The 15,665-nt window shown below is 37.1% G+C and overlaps 1 protein-coding gene across 1 annotated transcript; it reads left to right on the top strand.

Moving 5' to 3' along the window:
- The first annotated feature begins 7,068 nt into the window (after positions 1 to 7,068).
- On the top strand, positions 7,069 to 15,030 carry LOC110456276 (mitochondrial import receptor subunit TOM40 homolog 1-like). Its single transcript, XM_021506907.1, has 7 exons — positions 7,069 to 7,360; positions 7,860 to 8,026; positions 8,922 to 9,023; positions 10,347 to 10,452; positions 11,455 to 11,586; positions 12,304 to 12,489; positions 12,872 to 15,030. The coding sequence occupies exons 1-7, from the start codon at positions 7,186 to 7,188 to the stop codon at positions 13,018 to 13,020; spliced, it is 1,017 nt and encodes a 338-aa protein (XP_021362582.1). The 5' UTR covers positions 7,069 to 7,185; the 3' UTR covers positions 13,021 to 15,030.
- The last annotated feature ends 635 nt before the right edge of the window (positions 15,031 to 15,665 follow it).

Below are 15,665 nucleotides of genomic sequence, written 5' to 3' on the forward strand. Positions count from 1 at the left end.
GATGAGGTCAAAACTGGTAAATTTGATATCGGATATATATCCTTTCGCGTTCGGTATTGCAGGCTTCCCGGTGAAGTTTTCTGTTCAGGTTTTTTCAACCAATCAGAATGTGGCAAATATTGAAGCCCCCGATTTTCAAACCGCAAATATTTTCAATGCGAAACCTGATTCGTCAATAACGTCGATAACTTTAATTTCTAAACCCGTTTTAAGGAATAAACACTTCAAACCATAACAAATACGTCTGCAAAAGTTTACGTAAATAAGTTAGATTTGAAACATATTTTTTATTCCCAAAGAGATGTTTAAAACGGCGATTGTTTAGCTTCTGATCTATTTATAAGCAATCAAAACGTCGAAAATTTTTCTTTTTGTGTTTCTATAAAAAGCTTTTTGCCTGAATTATATATATACCACGCGTACGATACAAAAAGTGCTCGCAGCGCTCGCTAATAATACCCGGCCTCCTCTGCCAAAATATCTAAAAAAAAATCTCGTCGTCAGAAAGCTACGATATTGCAGCTACACGGATGGGTTTCTAAGAACACCCAATACGCTGTTGCAGCGAGCTCTGGCGGGCAGGCCTTTGAAGAAGGCAGCGGCCTGCCTGTCGGATATGTTCTAAACTTCGGCGTAAAATACGAAACTCAAAAGTAACTGGGATGTTAGTTCATTTTTGTTACTACGGTTGGTGTAAAAAAAATAAAAATAAATGTGAAGATGTCAACTAATATGAAATGCATATCTCGAGTCTGATTCTACTTATCCGTAAATACTTAATGTTGAAATTCAGATAAAAAAAGGGGGAGAGACAAAAACCAAGTTTGTGCTTTTGTTTATTTCCATGTTGATGTAAAAAAAAAAACATCCACAGTAATGGAATACCATAGTGTCAACAGACAAGACACGATCAATGGAAAATCAAAAGAGGACATCAGACAAAAAAAAAAAAAATGAGGAGATAACAAAGACGATAAATAATGAGACAACAAAAACATAATATCTGAAAAATGCTAAAAATAGCATGGTACTCCCAGCTTCCAGGAATGTTCCCACCTCAACATACTGGAGAGTGATGATGACTTCATGTTATAGACCGTTATTAAATAGAACAATTAACATGCACGCATTAATTGATATTAAAACTCCATTGTATCATACAACATCCTCACTAAGAATATCTGATTATAACCCAAAGACCTGAAATTTAGGAACAAACAGCAAAGATGTTCTGCCAAAGGTTCTGATAAGAATCTCACAATAGTATAATAGTACACACATGCGACACTAACCCATTCACTAATCTAGCAAAATAAAAATGTAAAATCTCTAACTACCGACCCTAATTTTTTTCGGGCACAAACAGGAAACACACACATTTCTTTGTTTGGCCTAATATAAGTTGTTAAACTTGTGCACAACTCCCATGGTATATAAATTACAATAAAATATGTTTTAAACAAATGTTCTATACGCAATATATCTATTATCATCATGTAATACATAATTTCTTTCCTTTCAAGATTTACAGTTACCCGCCATAAAATGTTCCATGTTCTACATGCAACAACCCCCCCCCCCCCCCCCACACACACACACACACACAAACACACACACACTCACACACATACAAACATTTTCCCGACGGCGATATTCCAGGGGTTACACTAACTTACGTTCTCTGCACCAATGGAATAAATGTCATGAGTGCAGCGATGAATACCCTTACAAAAAATATTGAGTCTCTGGCACACTATTGCTGCGGGTGATATCGCCACATGTTCAGATTTCGTATGCAAATCAAGTTTCTATCGATATCACCAGAATATCGCTAGAATTTTCTGGTGCAGTTGCGGCGATATAGCCAGAATGTTCTGGTGCAGTTGCGGCGATATCGCCCCAGGCTAGGGTTCTGGTGATATTGTGACTCGCCCACTCTGCTTGTCTTGGCGAGCAAGATTGGGATTCCCACAATCAAACATATGACAATATTGCAACAGGTTTGTGAAGTACATATAGTTTAGATAATATTTCATAGCTTATATTGATCAGATATGGACTAATTCACAATGTGATATTCGTTAATAGTAGTTATCAATAATGTTAATATAATGTATAAGTATAAACAGTTTTATAAGAAACCGTTCGATATATAGAGGCAACGTGAACTTCTGTAAAAATATTACAGCAAGACCCGAAACAAGATTGCGATATGATGTACGACACTGCTGAATACATGTACCTAGTAGAATTGTGAATGACACAATTTAAACTTTATATTGTTGTATGAAAATGCACAACAGTAATTCAGCTAGGATTTTACATGTTTTGTGACCATTGATTATAAAAAACATAGACGAAAACATATTCTACGTTACCTTATAAGACTCAGAAATGCTGTCACTTTATCCAAAATAGACTATAAAGCCTCCTTATTTCACTCAACTTTCCCTTCACCATAAACTCTTCTTTATTCATCAGCCATTTTGTGATTTTTGAATATATATAGACAAGTAACAGAGGATCATGGAAATTCCTGTCTGTGGTGCACTTCTGGCGACATTCTGGTGATATGAAAAGTGCGCCAGAACATCACCAGAATGTCCCATCTAGCGGCGATGTTTTGTGCACTTCTAGCAACATGTTCTGGCGAACTGATTTAAGCCGGAGGACCTGACGACATCAAATCCGTGTTATTGAAGGAACTTGCAGATGGAGTTGCACCCATACTTACCATCATCTTCCGTAACTCACTAAGTACTGGAGAGGTGCCAACAGATTGGAGATTTGCCCGTATAACACTAGCTTCAAAAAAGGTCAACAGTACGTACCATCAAACTACGGACATATATCCTTGACGTGCCTGTGCTGTAAACTGATGGATCACATTGTCACGAACCACATAATGAAACATGCAGAGGAACATAACATCCTGTACCCTTTACAACACGGCTTCAGAAATAAACGATCCTGAGAAACACAGCTCCTAGAGTGTATAGATGACATCACAAAAAACCTGGAGATTGGAAAACAAACAGATCTGCTAGTTCTCGACTTCTCGATAAAGTCTCACACAACTTAATACTCCACAAACTATACCACTATGGTATAAGAGAGAACACGTTACGCTGGATAGAGGGTTTCCTAAGTAACAGAAGGCAGGTTGTTGCTGTAGAGGGTGAAATGTCAGATGAGGCCAGCGTTGACTCTGGGTCCCTCAGGGCTCAGTACTTGGGCCGAGCCTTTTCCTCTTCTACATCAACGACATAACATCTACCCTCAACTCCACTGTTCGTTTGTTTGCTGATGACATCGTAGCCTACCTCACCATAAATTCGGACCACGACTGCAAACTTCTTCAAAACGACATGGATAAACTGACAACCTGGGAACAAAATTGGAAACTGAGCAACTCACGTCAACATCATATGTAATAAAGCCAGCACTTGGTTTTCTCAGACGAAACATCCACATATCCTCTAGGAACATATACAAGTCACTAGTCAGGCCACAACTCGAATATGCAGCCACCGTATGGGACACATACCAACGGGGACATATAGACCAGCTAGACAAAATACAGAGAAGAGCAGCAAGATATATGTAATGGGCAATATACAGAAACAGATCGAGTGTTGGAGAGATGATAGAACAGTTGCAGCGGCCCAGATTACAAGAACGTAGAAAAGAAGCACGCTTGTCTATGATGTATAAGATCATGAACAACAAAGTAGACATTGACCACCAAAAGTACTTCAGCAAGTCAACATCAAGGCATTCACACCAACACAGTCTGGCAATTCCATCAACAAACAAAGATTGCAGAAAATGGTCATTCTTTGTAAATACAGTGAGGGACTGGAACAGCCTGCCACCTGATATTGCCTCAGCAACATCACTTGAGATATCGACTAAATCCTTTCCACTGTTTTTATCCAGTTTTTAATCTGATTTTTAAACTTTTAATATTAATGTGCGCACATACAAACTGGCATAACTGTTAGTACATCCGGATGCAGCGCAGTATCCCATGGCGTAATATGTAGGCTGTTTCAAGCTATAATACTTATTATTATTTTAATTGATTTTGAGCTGACTCTGATTGGCTGAAACAACATCATGTGACCACATGTAAAAGTAGTTATAAACCTGAGTGGTTTGCAGGTTTTCAAAAAAGTTGGTAGAACAAGTGTTATTAACCTGCTATAAATAGATTCTGGAACAGGTGTTCAAAACAATTGGTAGAAAAGGTGTTATTAACCTGCTATAAATAGATTCTGGAATTTTTGTGAAGTTATTTAAAAATTTGTGAAGTTAATTTTCTGATTTTTTTGTTAAGTTGAAAACAAAAATGTTAAACTATATTTTTTTTACATTTTTTACTTCAATTTTGAAAAAATAAATTAAAATAATAAATCTACCTCATCACCATGCTATAATTGTATAATGCAGGTTGACAAATAATGATAAACTACAAAATATGTAAATGAAATAGGCGTGACAAACCGAAGCCTTTTTTCACTGTAGGCGTGTCTCTATGTGAATAGCAGCTGTCGCCTCTTAACGCGTGCCACTGTGACGTCACGTATCACGAGACCTCGTTTATGCATATTTGCTAGACTGATACAAGATACAAGAAACTTTATTTAACGTCGCATATATCAAACAGAGAAACATTAGCGCTGTGGCGCTATTTTTGCGACAAACATGATAAAAAAGCAAACAGAAAACAACAAATCAAGCTATACACTATCACAGAAAGCTAGCACATAATCAGCGAGTAAAACATACAATAACATAGCAGCATATAAATAGCTATCACAGGCACTAAATTTAAAGTACTATAAGTGTAATGTACATACATGCTAATATAGCAAAAGAGTAAAAATTGACATAATACACACTAATATAGTGTAAATTAAAATAGGACGACAACGTCTAGTAAGTAAAAGATATTGAGCTATAATGATGATTAGAAGAGAGGGCTAGAAACTATGCTGCCAGTTATTGGTATATCAAAGCGCCATGCAAATCAGAAGTTAAGCTAAATAGGTAGGTAAATAAATAAAGCAGGTAACTAGTAATACAGACTAAAGCACTGAAAAAACATTAAAACTCTAGTCACGGGTACAGATACGACATGAGCAAACGGGGCCATCCCAGGAGTGCAGCAGTCTGGCAAACTCTGGATAACTATCCACCTTCCTCAAATGGTTTGGCAGACTGTTCCACACCCGGGCGGCCTCGTAGCAAAAAGACTTCAGTCCATACCTGGTTGTTCTTACTCTTCGTAGCTCCAGCTGCCTTTCATTCCTGAAGTTATACAAAGACGATTTCATGGTTAAAAGATAACATAAATAATCCGGAGCTATATTGGTAATAATTTTAAAAACTTCACAAGCCATGGTTTTCATTCTGTTTAAATGAAGAAAAGATAAATTTGCTTTTTCTAAAAGTTCTAAAACAGGTGTTGTGTAGTCATCCTCAATAAAACGAATGGCTCTTCCCTGTATCTTCTCCATCTTCCTTGTGGAATTTAAACCGCAGAAATGCCATGCCAGGTGACAATAATTAAAATTTGAAAGAATAAAAGATTTATAAATCAAAATTTCCCCCTGCTTGCTTAGATTGCAGCCAATCCGTTTTAAGACACATAACTGTTTGGATGCTTTCTTGCAAATGTTTGACACATAAAAGTCAAACTTTAAGTTAAAATCAATGTCAACACCCAAAAGTTTAACAACATCTTCACATTTTATAACATGGTCTTTAACAGTATAGGAAGATATAATATTGTGAGTTTTCTTCCCAATGGATATAGCCTGAAATTTGTCAGGATTGGCCTTCATACCATTATCCTCGAACCATTTGATTAAAATATTACTCCCCCCTTCGAGTGTATTCTTTAATTGAAAGGGGTCAGAGTCAATATGCGACAGTGTGTTATCATCATCATAATTATAAAGGGTACCCTTATGAACAAAATAAAAGATGTCATTTATCAAAATATTAAAAATTAAAGGTCCTAAAATAGATCCCTGAGGTACCCCCCTCTCCAACTGCTCCCAGTCAAAGACATTGGACCCCTGCCTAGTCCGCTGAAATCTGCCCCGAGATAGCTACTGATGAGACCGACTGCGGCCTCGTCCAACCCATAATCAGTCAGCTTCTCGAGCAGCAGCCCGTGAGGAATACAGTCGAAGGCCTTGGAGAGATCCATGAGGATAGCACCTACAAACTTGTTCTCATCCCATGAAGGCCATGCGCCAATCCTCAAGGAGACACAGCAGGGTAGACTGGCATCCATATCCATTTCTGAAAGCAGCCAGAAAAGGATTAAATATATGATTAATTACATGTAAATTCTCTCAAAAATCTTTGAAGTAGATGGTAAAATACTGACAGGTCTATAATTCTGTTTGTCAAGTGGATCCTTCTTTTTAAAAATTGGAACAACCTGTGCCAGCTTTAAATTATGAGGAAAAGACTTGGATTCAAGGCAATGATTAAATAAAGGGGCAAAGGTAGAGCCTAAGGAAGAAGAACCTGCCTTAAGAACCTTAGCAGAAATATCATCAACACCTACAGACTTTTTACAATCAAGCTTACAGATAATCTTTGCTACACTATCTGCATTGACTGAATTGTAGTAACACCGTTTGATTTTACTTTGTTAGATAGAAAAGGCTTCACTGTGGGCCAGAAATCCTTAGACTTGGCATCACCTGCACATCTCTCGAAAAAATATTTTCTTATTATAGGCTGCCTCCGCAACTTAACTTGACATTCCGGCGTTATTGATCTAGATGGGCGTTATTGATCTAGATGGGGCGTCATTGGCCTGTCTATCGTGGCCAAAACCCTTTAATGAAATATTATGAAAAGAGGTTCGTAATATTCATGCCCGGATATATCATACTGAGGTTCTTGTTGAGTTGCTGTATAAATTTGGCATAATATATAAAAACGCCATATTTAAAAAAAAAATCGATTCGAGTCCTAATCCGGAAATAGATCCTAATGTTGGTTTCAATATTATAATAGTATATATGGAACATGCGCATGCCCGATTGTCAACTTTCCATGGCGGCGTAAAACCACGAGGACAGGGTATAGACATGTTCTAGTTGCGAATTCCGAGCAAAGTACATTACAAACCTCTCTGAAAATCAATCAACTTAAATAATGGGTAACGTTTACGCTGCTGCGCCCCCTCCTTCGACCAACATGGCTCTTTCTCCCCCTACTTTGCCTCCTCCGCAAGCGGCCGGTTCACCCGGGGAAGTCGCTCAGCAGCCTCCGTCAAATGCAGACGATAACAATCCTGGCACCTATGAAGACCTTCACAAAAAATGCAAAGGTAATGCATTGTACAATTATTTTGGTGTGTTATGAACCTGGTAAACGACTTTTTTTAATTTTCTCTCTCGAAAATAAACATCACTCTTAGTCTTGGGGTTACGTTTTGTGTCAAGGGCAAATGTAGGCCAGCTCTAAAATGTATGTCGTCATGCTCTCGAATCAAACAGCATGCACCCGTGTTATATGTGCAAATCTGTTGGCTTTCCTTCAAATTTGATATTGACAAATGAAATTCACAATTAAAACCATGAGCCCATCAGGTACTGGAGCACCTAGCTACGCTAATCTGGCTATGTCGAGGTATTATATAACACAAGAAATGTTTTCAAATTGCATCGGTTAACCTCGAATATGTCAAGTCCCTGTGTCACAACACAATTAAAAACTTGTTTCTTTTTAGTTGTGCTCGGATGGAAGCTGCGAGTTAGAAATATGAATTTTAGTTTTATGTTTTAACTCTTCATACCTTGACTGATAACAATATATTATTTTTGCAGAATTATTCCCACAGAATTTTGAAGGAGGAAAACTTATAATATCTAAGAGTCTTAGTAGCCATTTCCAAGTCAGTCACACAATCAACATGAGTGGGACGAATCCAGCATTGTCAGGGTACAGATTTGGAACGACGTACATAGGATCAAAGCAGCTTAGTCCATCAGAGGTGGGTTACATCGTCCTGGTCTTAACTCATTCACCCGTACATCATCCTTGATATCCACGGGTTATGCTCACTTTCGCTCTCTACACCCCGGGTATATGTCATAGAAAAAATGAAGGCTCAATGTTCAGCATCTTGTTGGTGAGACGAGAAGACTAGTTTGGTCCTTTGATGTACATCAAAAGAAACTTGCGGCCAGGTAAAGGTAAAAAATGACAAACTTTCAAGCCGGAACGGCTCCTTTGTAATCTTCAAAGGACACGTATCAGCCAAGCGATTGGTCAGGTGTTTTTACCTGAGACCAATCAAATAGCTTGCTGCGTGCCTTCATTTTTGCTATGACATATTCAAGGGGTGTAGAGAGCGAAAGTGAGCGTAACCCCTGGATATCGGGGATGCCCTACACATTTAAACTGGACTTGCCTGGTCTTTGATTTGTTTTTCAAGATATAACATGTTTAATAAATGTCCAATTGAAATATAGACATTATGTTATATCTTGAAAACTCTAAATGGTGTGTTATGAACCTGGTAAATGACTTTTTTTTCTCTCACTCGAGAATTTTAATTTGTTAAAATTTATTAACAAATTTTTTGCTGATAAAATTTTCAAAAATTTTGACCCGTAAAAAAGTGCTCAGATATTGATCCTAGTAATATGTTTGTTGATAACATTTTTGCCAGTGAAATATTAGATTCTATCAACTTGATATAACTGATATCTTTAACAACGTGACAAACTCTATTTATTGTATGGCATCAAATTTGATTCATATTCCGCTTATGAAAAAATCCTGTCATTGAGACTGAAATAACACCCTGTATCAGTGGCAATTAACATGTCTATAAACTTTTTCTCATCATTTGTATTTTTATGTCTTTACTGTTATTGTTTCAGGTGTATCCCGTTATTATAGGGGATGTAGATGCAAGTGGAAACCTTAATGCCAACATCATTCATGCATTTTCTCAACGACTTAGATCAAAACTTGTTTCACAGGTAAATTCATAAGTTTGCAGGGATCATCCTGGAGGGGTCCCCAGGGCTATTGCCCCCTCATAACTGATATTGACCATCTTCCAATTTTCTTTAATTTTACATAGAATGGCCCGGCCCCTCTTAATTTTGATATTAACTAAAGATTGCTGAAAAGGCCCACTGCTCTCAAATTCCAGGATTTTCTCTGATTAATTTCATAGCTGTCAACCCTCCCTCATAAGGAGGGAGACTCGCTCATTTTGACCAAAATTTATAAATCGGCAGTGACAACATGGACCGGGGAAAATCAATCGTTGAACTTGACAGAAAATAAAAACAAAATAGAACCAAGACAGATATTCGTGTTGTAGTACATTTTTATTTCATTTGGGGAATTTTTAACTGAAACGGGAAAATAATGTTGACTTGTAGAAGGCAACTGGCCCATAATCGGCCATAAAAAAGGCCTGTATATATCCATGAAGTCCCATCTCGCACAAACTGGAAATCTACATCCTGTAGTCAAATGAATCTAATGAATCCTTTTTAGAGTTATTTTGATACATAAAAAGGGAAAGATAAAGTGAGCAAAGCAGTTTCAGTCAGGTTTCATGCACTTCCTCCCTCAGATCTCCTTCTTTGGAGGTTACAGAGGTTGACCCCTATGAAATTGCTATAAAAACATACAATATCTGTGATGGTAAATCCATATATATATGTTACTGTATCTCGTATTTTAATAGTATAAAAACCCACAACCAAAGAAAGATGGTGCTTGCATAAAACAGATGGTCGCTTGAGCAGATTCGACTGTAAATATTTAAAAAGCGTAAACAAATTATATTCATACATTTATCTCAAATTATATTCATACATTTATCTCTGCATTTGTAAATGACCATCTGTTTTATGCGACCACTTTTCATTCCTTTCGGCGTTTTTACTATGTATTTAACTGTATTAAGAGACCATCTGTCTAACGCGTCCAGCGACCACTGAAAATGTCCCCAAAATAACGTTAAACAATCCATTTGATACATTTTAGCGACCATGTTTGACGAAAATAAACCAAACAATCGTTGAATTTGAGCACCAAGTAATTTTAACAGTCTGTTCCTTCATGAATTAGGAAAATATAGCATTATATTATACTGGAGTTGGGAAAATTTTCCTTTTTTTCTCTTCATTTTGGTGGAAAAGAAAACAATTTTTGCAAGCAACCTATATATTTGGCTATAAACTAGGCAAAATGTTTGTATTTATGATTTAAAAATACATCCTGTGATTTTTGTGTTTCCTTACATTTGTTATATTTTTTACATTTTTCTGCATCTGTTTTTAAAGTTTCAAGACAGTAAATGTACAGCTGCTCAAGGAACGCTCGACTACAAAGGAGACGATTACACCGCATCACTTACGGTTGGAAATTTAGACATTATAAATAACTCGGGTAAGACCAGTTTTGGAACAGAGAACAGTTCAGCATTAATTTGTTTTCTTTTTAAACTTCAGCACTTTGAGTTCTTTACATATTTCTATCCTTCCTGTACACAGAATATAATAGGAATTTACAAAACATTGAACTTCAAAATAGTTAAAATATGAATTTCTTTTTTTTTAGCTCGCCTGGTTCAAAGGGACGGGACCATGGTGAGCTTATGCTATACCGCAGCGTCCGTTGTCCATTCGTCAACTTTTCCTTTAAAACGCTACTTGTCCTGAACGGCCAAGTAGATTTTAACTAAATTTGGTCTGGAGCATCCTTAGGCCAAAGGGACTCAATTTTGTATAAACGGTGGGTGTGGTCCCATGGGGGCAGAGGGGTGGGGCCCAATAGGGGAAATAGAGGTAAAACCTTTAAAATCCTTTTTCTGACGTAGGGATTAAGGGATTTTATCCCAATTTGGTCTGGAGCATCCTTGGGCCAATGGTGGGTCTGGCCCCCCTTGGGGCTGAGGGGTGGGGCCCAATAGGGGAAATATAGCAAATTCTTTAAAATCCTAATTCTGTAGGAATGAAAGGATTTGTTCCATATCTGGTCTGAAGCATCCTTGGGTAAAAGGGGAACCAATTTTGTATAAACTGGGTCTGGCCCCATAGGGGCCTGAGGGTTGGGGCCCAATAGGGGAAACATAGCAAATTCTTTAAAATCCTTCTTCTTCTGTAAGGAATGAAAGGATTTATTCCATATTTAGTCATAAGCATCCTTGGGTTAAGGGGAACCAATTTTGTTTAAACCGTGGGTCTGGCCCCATATAATAAACACAAAATTATTTAAAAAAATAAATCTTGTTACCTACCTACCTACCCTAAAAAAACATTCCAACATGTGACTGGAAACATATTTTTTTGTCTGGTCTTATAGAACTTTTGTACAGATCTAACAAGAGTTTTCTAATTTGTACATAAATTTATGTATGATTAAAAAGTGAATTGATTTTATGTGTTGCAGGTATAGCTATAACGCAGTATCTACAGACAGTGACGTCACGGTTAGCACTAGGAGGAGAACTAGTGTATCAATACGGTCCCCAGATTCCCGGCAAACAGTTCACAGTCCTGTCACTAGCAGCACGGATATCAGGTACACTATAGATATATGTTCTCTCCCACCATTTACACAAAATTATCTTCTGTTCTACCTGTTCAAATTTCCCTGTATCATGTGATAGGTTTATGAATTAATATAATTCTTAGTATGCTTTATCCCCTACTGAAAATTCACATTGTCATTTGAAAACGTGTATCATCTGCATGGAAATTAAATGCCTGAGGCATGATTCAGTCATGATCTAGCATTATCGGTCCGTGAAGTAATAACTGTTCTTTAATAACCTTAATATGCCTTTATCGCTGGAAATTAAAACGCTGTACAAGAGATTTATGATTTCGTGTTTAGAGGAAGTGGTGATTAGAAAAAAAGTCGTGTTGGGTTATGTTGTCTATGATCAAAATATTTGCAGCTCTCACTTTAGCCCTTCTGAAATAATTGGACTGGTATGTCAAGATTTTTTCGTTGTTCATTACTTCAGTCGAAAACGACATATATAGTGAAAATAAACTTAGTATAAATATCCAACTAGTTGTGAAAGTATGTTTGATGTGGTTTGATGATAATTTTATAAAATTTCTGCAAGAACATATTGCCGCTGCGGCCTCCCTCCACACCCCCACACCCCCCCCCACACACACACACCCCAAAAACATTTCCAGTGGGGGAAGTGGGGGAAATCTCCTTCATTAGCTTCTCAGAAAGTTGGCAGGTCTCAGATGTATAGCTAAATTGTCTTTGTTTTTACAGGGGAGAAATGGCAGTTGACTGGAAACTATTGTCCCACAGGTGGTGCTATGCACGCCTGTTACCACCACAAAGTTAGTGATCAACTTCAGGTAGCCGCCGAGGTGGAGACTAGTATTGCCAGTAGAGAGAGTGTGGGAACAATAGGATATCAGCTAGAAATACCATCTACCAACGTAACGTTCAAAGGTACGAGTTTCTACTGTTAAAAATGTGCAAATAGAGCATTCCCAGCCAGTGGTAGTTGGATTTAATGTTCTGTTTTCCTAACTGGGTTTTAGATGTTCAATATCTACATTATGATGAGATTTTAGATGTTTGACATCAAAATTATGACAAAGTTTAGATGTTTAATATCAAATTACAATGAGAGTTTAGAAGTTCAATATCAAGTTTATGATGATGTTCATTTCCAAACCAGGTTTTAGATGTTCAGTATCAAAATTATGGTAAGGTTTTAGGTGTTCAATATCTGAGTATTGATGATGTCAATATTCATGCACTGATCAATTTTCCACTGTAAAATACTACTTTGAGACGTAAAGCTCATGTTGACTTTTTCATATTTTAGGCCAACTGGACACCAACTGGTCTGTAGGTGGGACAATGGAGAAAAAGTTAATGCCACTTCCCTTCACCTTTGCCCTCAGTGGCATGGCCAATTTTGCGAACATACAGAAACCTCAGTACCGTTTCGGTATAGGACTGATCGTGGGATGAATATTCTGTCCAAGTGATATAGACTTGACAATTTCATTTATTCATTGATAGTGTGATATTTGTAACCATCATGAAAATGCTGAACAAGACGCCGGTGTATCCGTCACATCAGAATTTAGTCTTTAGAGATGCCGTGGGTGTGAGTTGTTGGTACGAGTGTGATGTCAATCTTTATGCATTGATAAACCCTGCTCTTGTGTCATTTTTCACAATGCCTCTGTTAAATAGTTGACGTGAAAAATGACTGGAGTTACACTCGTGCCCATGGACGCACAGTGTTTTGAGAAATAGCTGTTACATGTTCTTGGTAAGTAAGCACAGAGTTTCGTGGAGTTAATTAGTTTCACTGAAGATCTGTATGCACCTTTGACCCCGAATTTGAAAATCTGGTGACATTAGTGAAGATCCTGCAAGAACGGTTATGTTAGGAAATCAAATTTGGTTCAAGTACAAGCAAAAGGTCTCACACCCAGAACGTTTTTAGAAGACCAATCATGACTTGTGGAAGGTCCTTCTTTTGAAGTCATTTTCTCTGCTGATTAAATCACAAATACTATGCACACACAAAATCTGCTTGTTGGGTCCTAGATACTGATTAATGATCGCCACACTAGTGCCAACTAGATACTGATTAATGATCGCCACACTACTGCCAAATGACTGAATTACAAATTAGTTATTTACTTTATTAAATCATTTCTTATAAGAATCCTGTACTTTTGGAACATTTTTAACAAAATAATGAAAATTGATTAACAAAACCCTGCATGTCGACGTCATTAATAGACAAATGTGTTAAATTTTCATCATTATTTTGACATTTGAGCGAATATATATGTTATATATATGAAATATCCTCAGTGCTTGCTTACAACTGCAGAGTACAAAATACAGAGTAGGAATCTATAGTTTATACCAGAAAATGTTTTCTTTTTTCGATGTTTAAATAGTCACTGCCACAGTTCTTATTCAGGGATTTGTATTTTTCTGAATGTTTGATTACATATTATGTTCTTGTTGGGGTAAGTGCGAAGAAACCTTTGTTCAGAGATTCTTTCAGTATCTAAACCATTATCTGAAGGAGGAAAACCTGATGTTAACTATGCTTAGATCAGGAGTGTATTTGTGTTGTAACTTGTATGCAGTCCTTGTTTATAGGTGTGTTTTGTAAGTAGAGCAAGTGTGACCTGCATGGTTGGTCTGGACACATTCTGAATAGCTGTATTTAACAAATCGAAGTTCTGGCTGCATGAATTGTGAAAATATATTTAAATTTTGGACAAACAAGATTTCTGTTGCTAGCTGTAGAATCAGGGTTGTGTGAGGACTGGATTCGGTCGAACACAATAAGGTATGATGTGAGCACGTGACGTCACAATGGAGATATAATTTTTTTTAAATGTGTTGTTATGCATGCTAATAACTTTCACCAGTTGTCCCGTCATCTGTGGACAGTGAGCACTTCCTTCATGTATACCTATATACAAACAATATATGAAAACCCTAAACTAACAAATCATCTGGCCCCAGGTTTCGCGATCATTCCTTAGTATTTCCTTATATGCCATTATGGGTTAAATTAAAGGAAAAAATCGTCATTAATGTATTTTTGTGAAGTCCAGCCTGATTTTAGTCTTAAATCTGGGATGGTAACCTGTTAAATCAATCTAGAACAAAAAGTGCTGAGGGGTAATATAGCAGAATCTATACAAACATCTTATACATAACACCAGGTACTGGTTTTTGATAAAACATGAAATCTAACTCTAAATCAGAACATAATTTAATAGCAGAGGAGGAATTTATTATTATACCTACAGAATTTCACACAACAGCTATTTATATAGAAAAGTTTCCTATACGGAACCTGATGATTTTTGTATTATAAATGCATACTTTTGTAGTAGAACACTGTTACAGTTCAGCTTATTTCTCTGTACATATTAAAAGTGTATATGTGTGTGAATGATTGTGAGAGGTGGCCAAATTAAAAGTCATAAATCATCTTCAGTTTTGTTTGTATTTTTTTATATCCAATATAGAGAGAAAAAATAGAAGTCAATGAGCTAGTATCAACAGTAAAATCCCATATAACACCATCCTCAATACTGCAGGGATTCCGATCACTGGCGCTCTCTGCACCTCTGAAAATATGTCGTTGCAAAACTGAAGGCACAAAGATAGCTATCTGATTGGTCAGGGTAAAATAACTGTCGAATCCTCAGGCCGATACCTGTCCTTTGAATACTATTACAGTGGATTGACACCCGACTTCAAAACCAGTGAATTCTTAACGTTGTGAGACTGCGAAATTCTTCTGATGTACATGAACGAATCAAACAAGTCTTGTTTCATCAACAGTGCACACTGAGCCTTCAATTTTGCTATGACATATTTACAGGGGTGCAGAGAGCGTAATCTGTAGAGTATCAAGGATGATATAACACTGGGTTCTTGCAAACAAGTCTATGCTAGGATACTAGGGTAAGGGAGTTATTTTAATATTGTCATGATGCTGACAAATCATGGAGTGATCTCCTTTATGGGGAATCGGAAAAACACGGAGCAGTTATGAAAAGTAACAGTGGGCAACATTTTTGTATCAATGAAAGGGGAACAACTCTGCAGAATTGTTGACGACTTCG

This window comes from Mizuhopecten yessoensis, unplaced genomic scaffold (genome assembly GCF_002113885.1).
Source record: "Mizuhopecten yessoensis strain PY_sf001 unplaced genomic scaffold, ASM211388v2 scaffold8613, whole genome shotgun sequence".
In the NCBI taxonomy this organism is placed as follows: Eukaryota; Metazoa; Mollusca; class Bivalvia; order Pectinida; family Pectinidae; genus Mizuhopecten; species Mizuhopecten yessoensis.

Excerpts from the sequence above, each read along its gene's own strand:
- LOC110456276 (XM_021506907.1), top strand. The coding sequence starts at position 7,186 with ATGGGTAACGTTTACGCTGCTGCGCCCCCTCCTTCGACCAACATGGCT. Across the intron at positions 10,453-11,454 it reads AGACATTATAAATAACTCGG|GTATAGCTATAACGCAGTAT; the intron begins GTAAGACCAGTT and ends TATGTGTTGCAG. Across the intron at positions 12,490-12,871 it reads TACCAACGTAACGTTCAAAG|GCCAACTGGACACCAACTGG; the intron begins GTACGAGTTTCT and ends TTCATATTTTAG.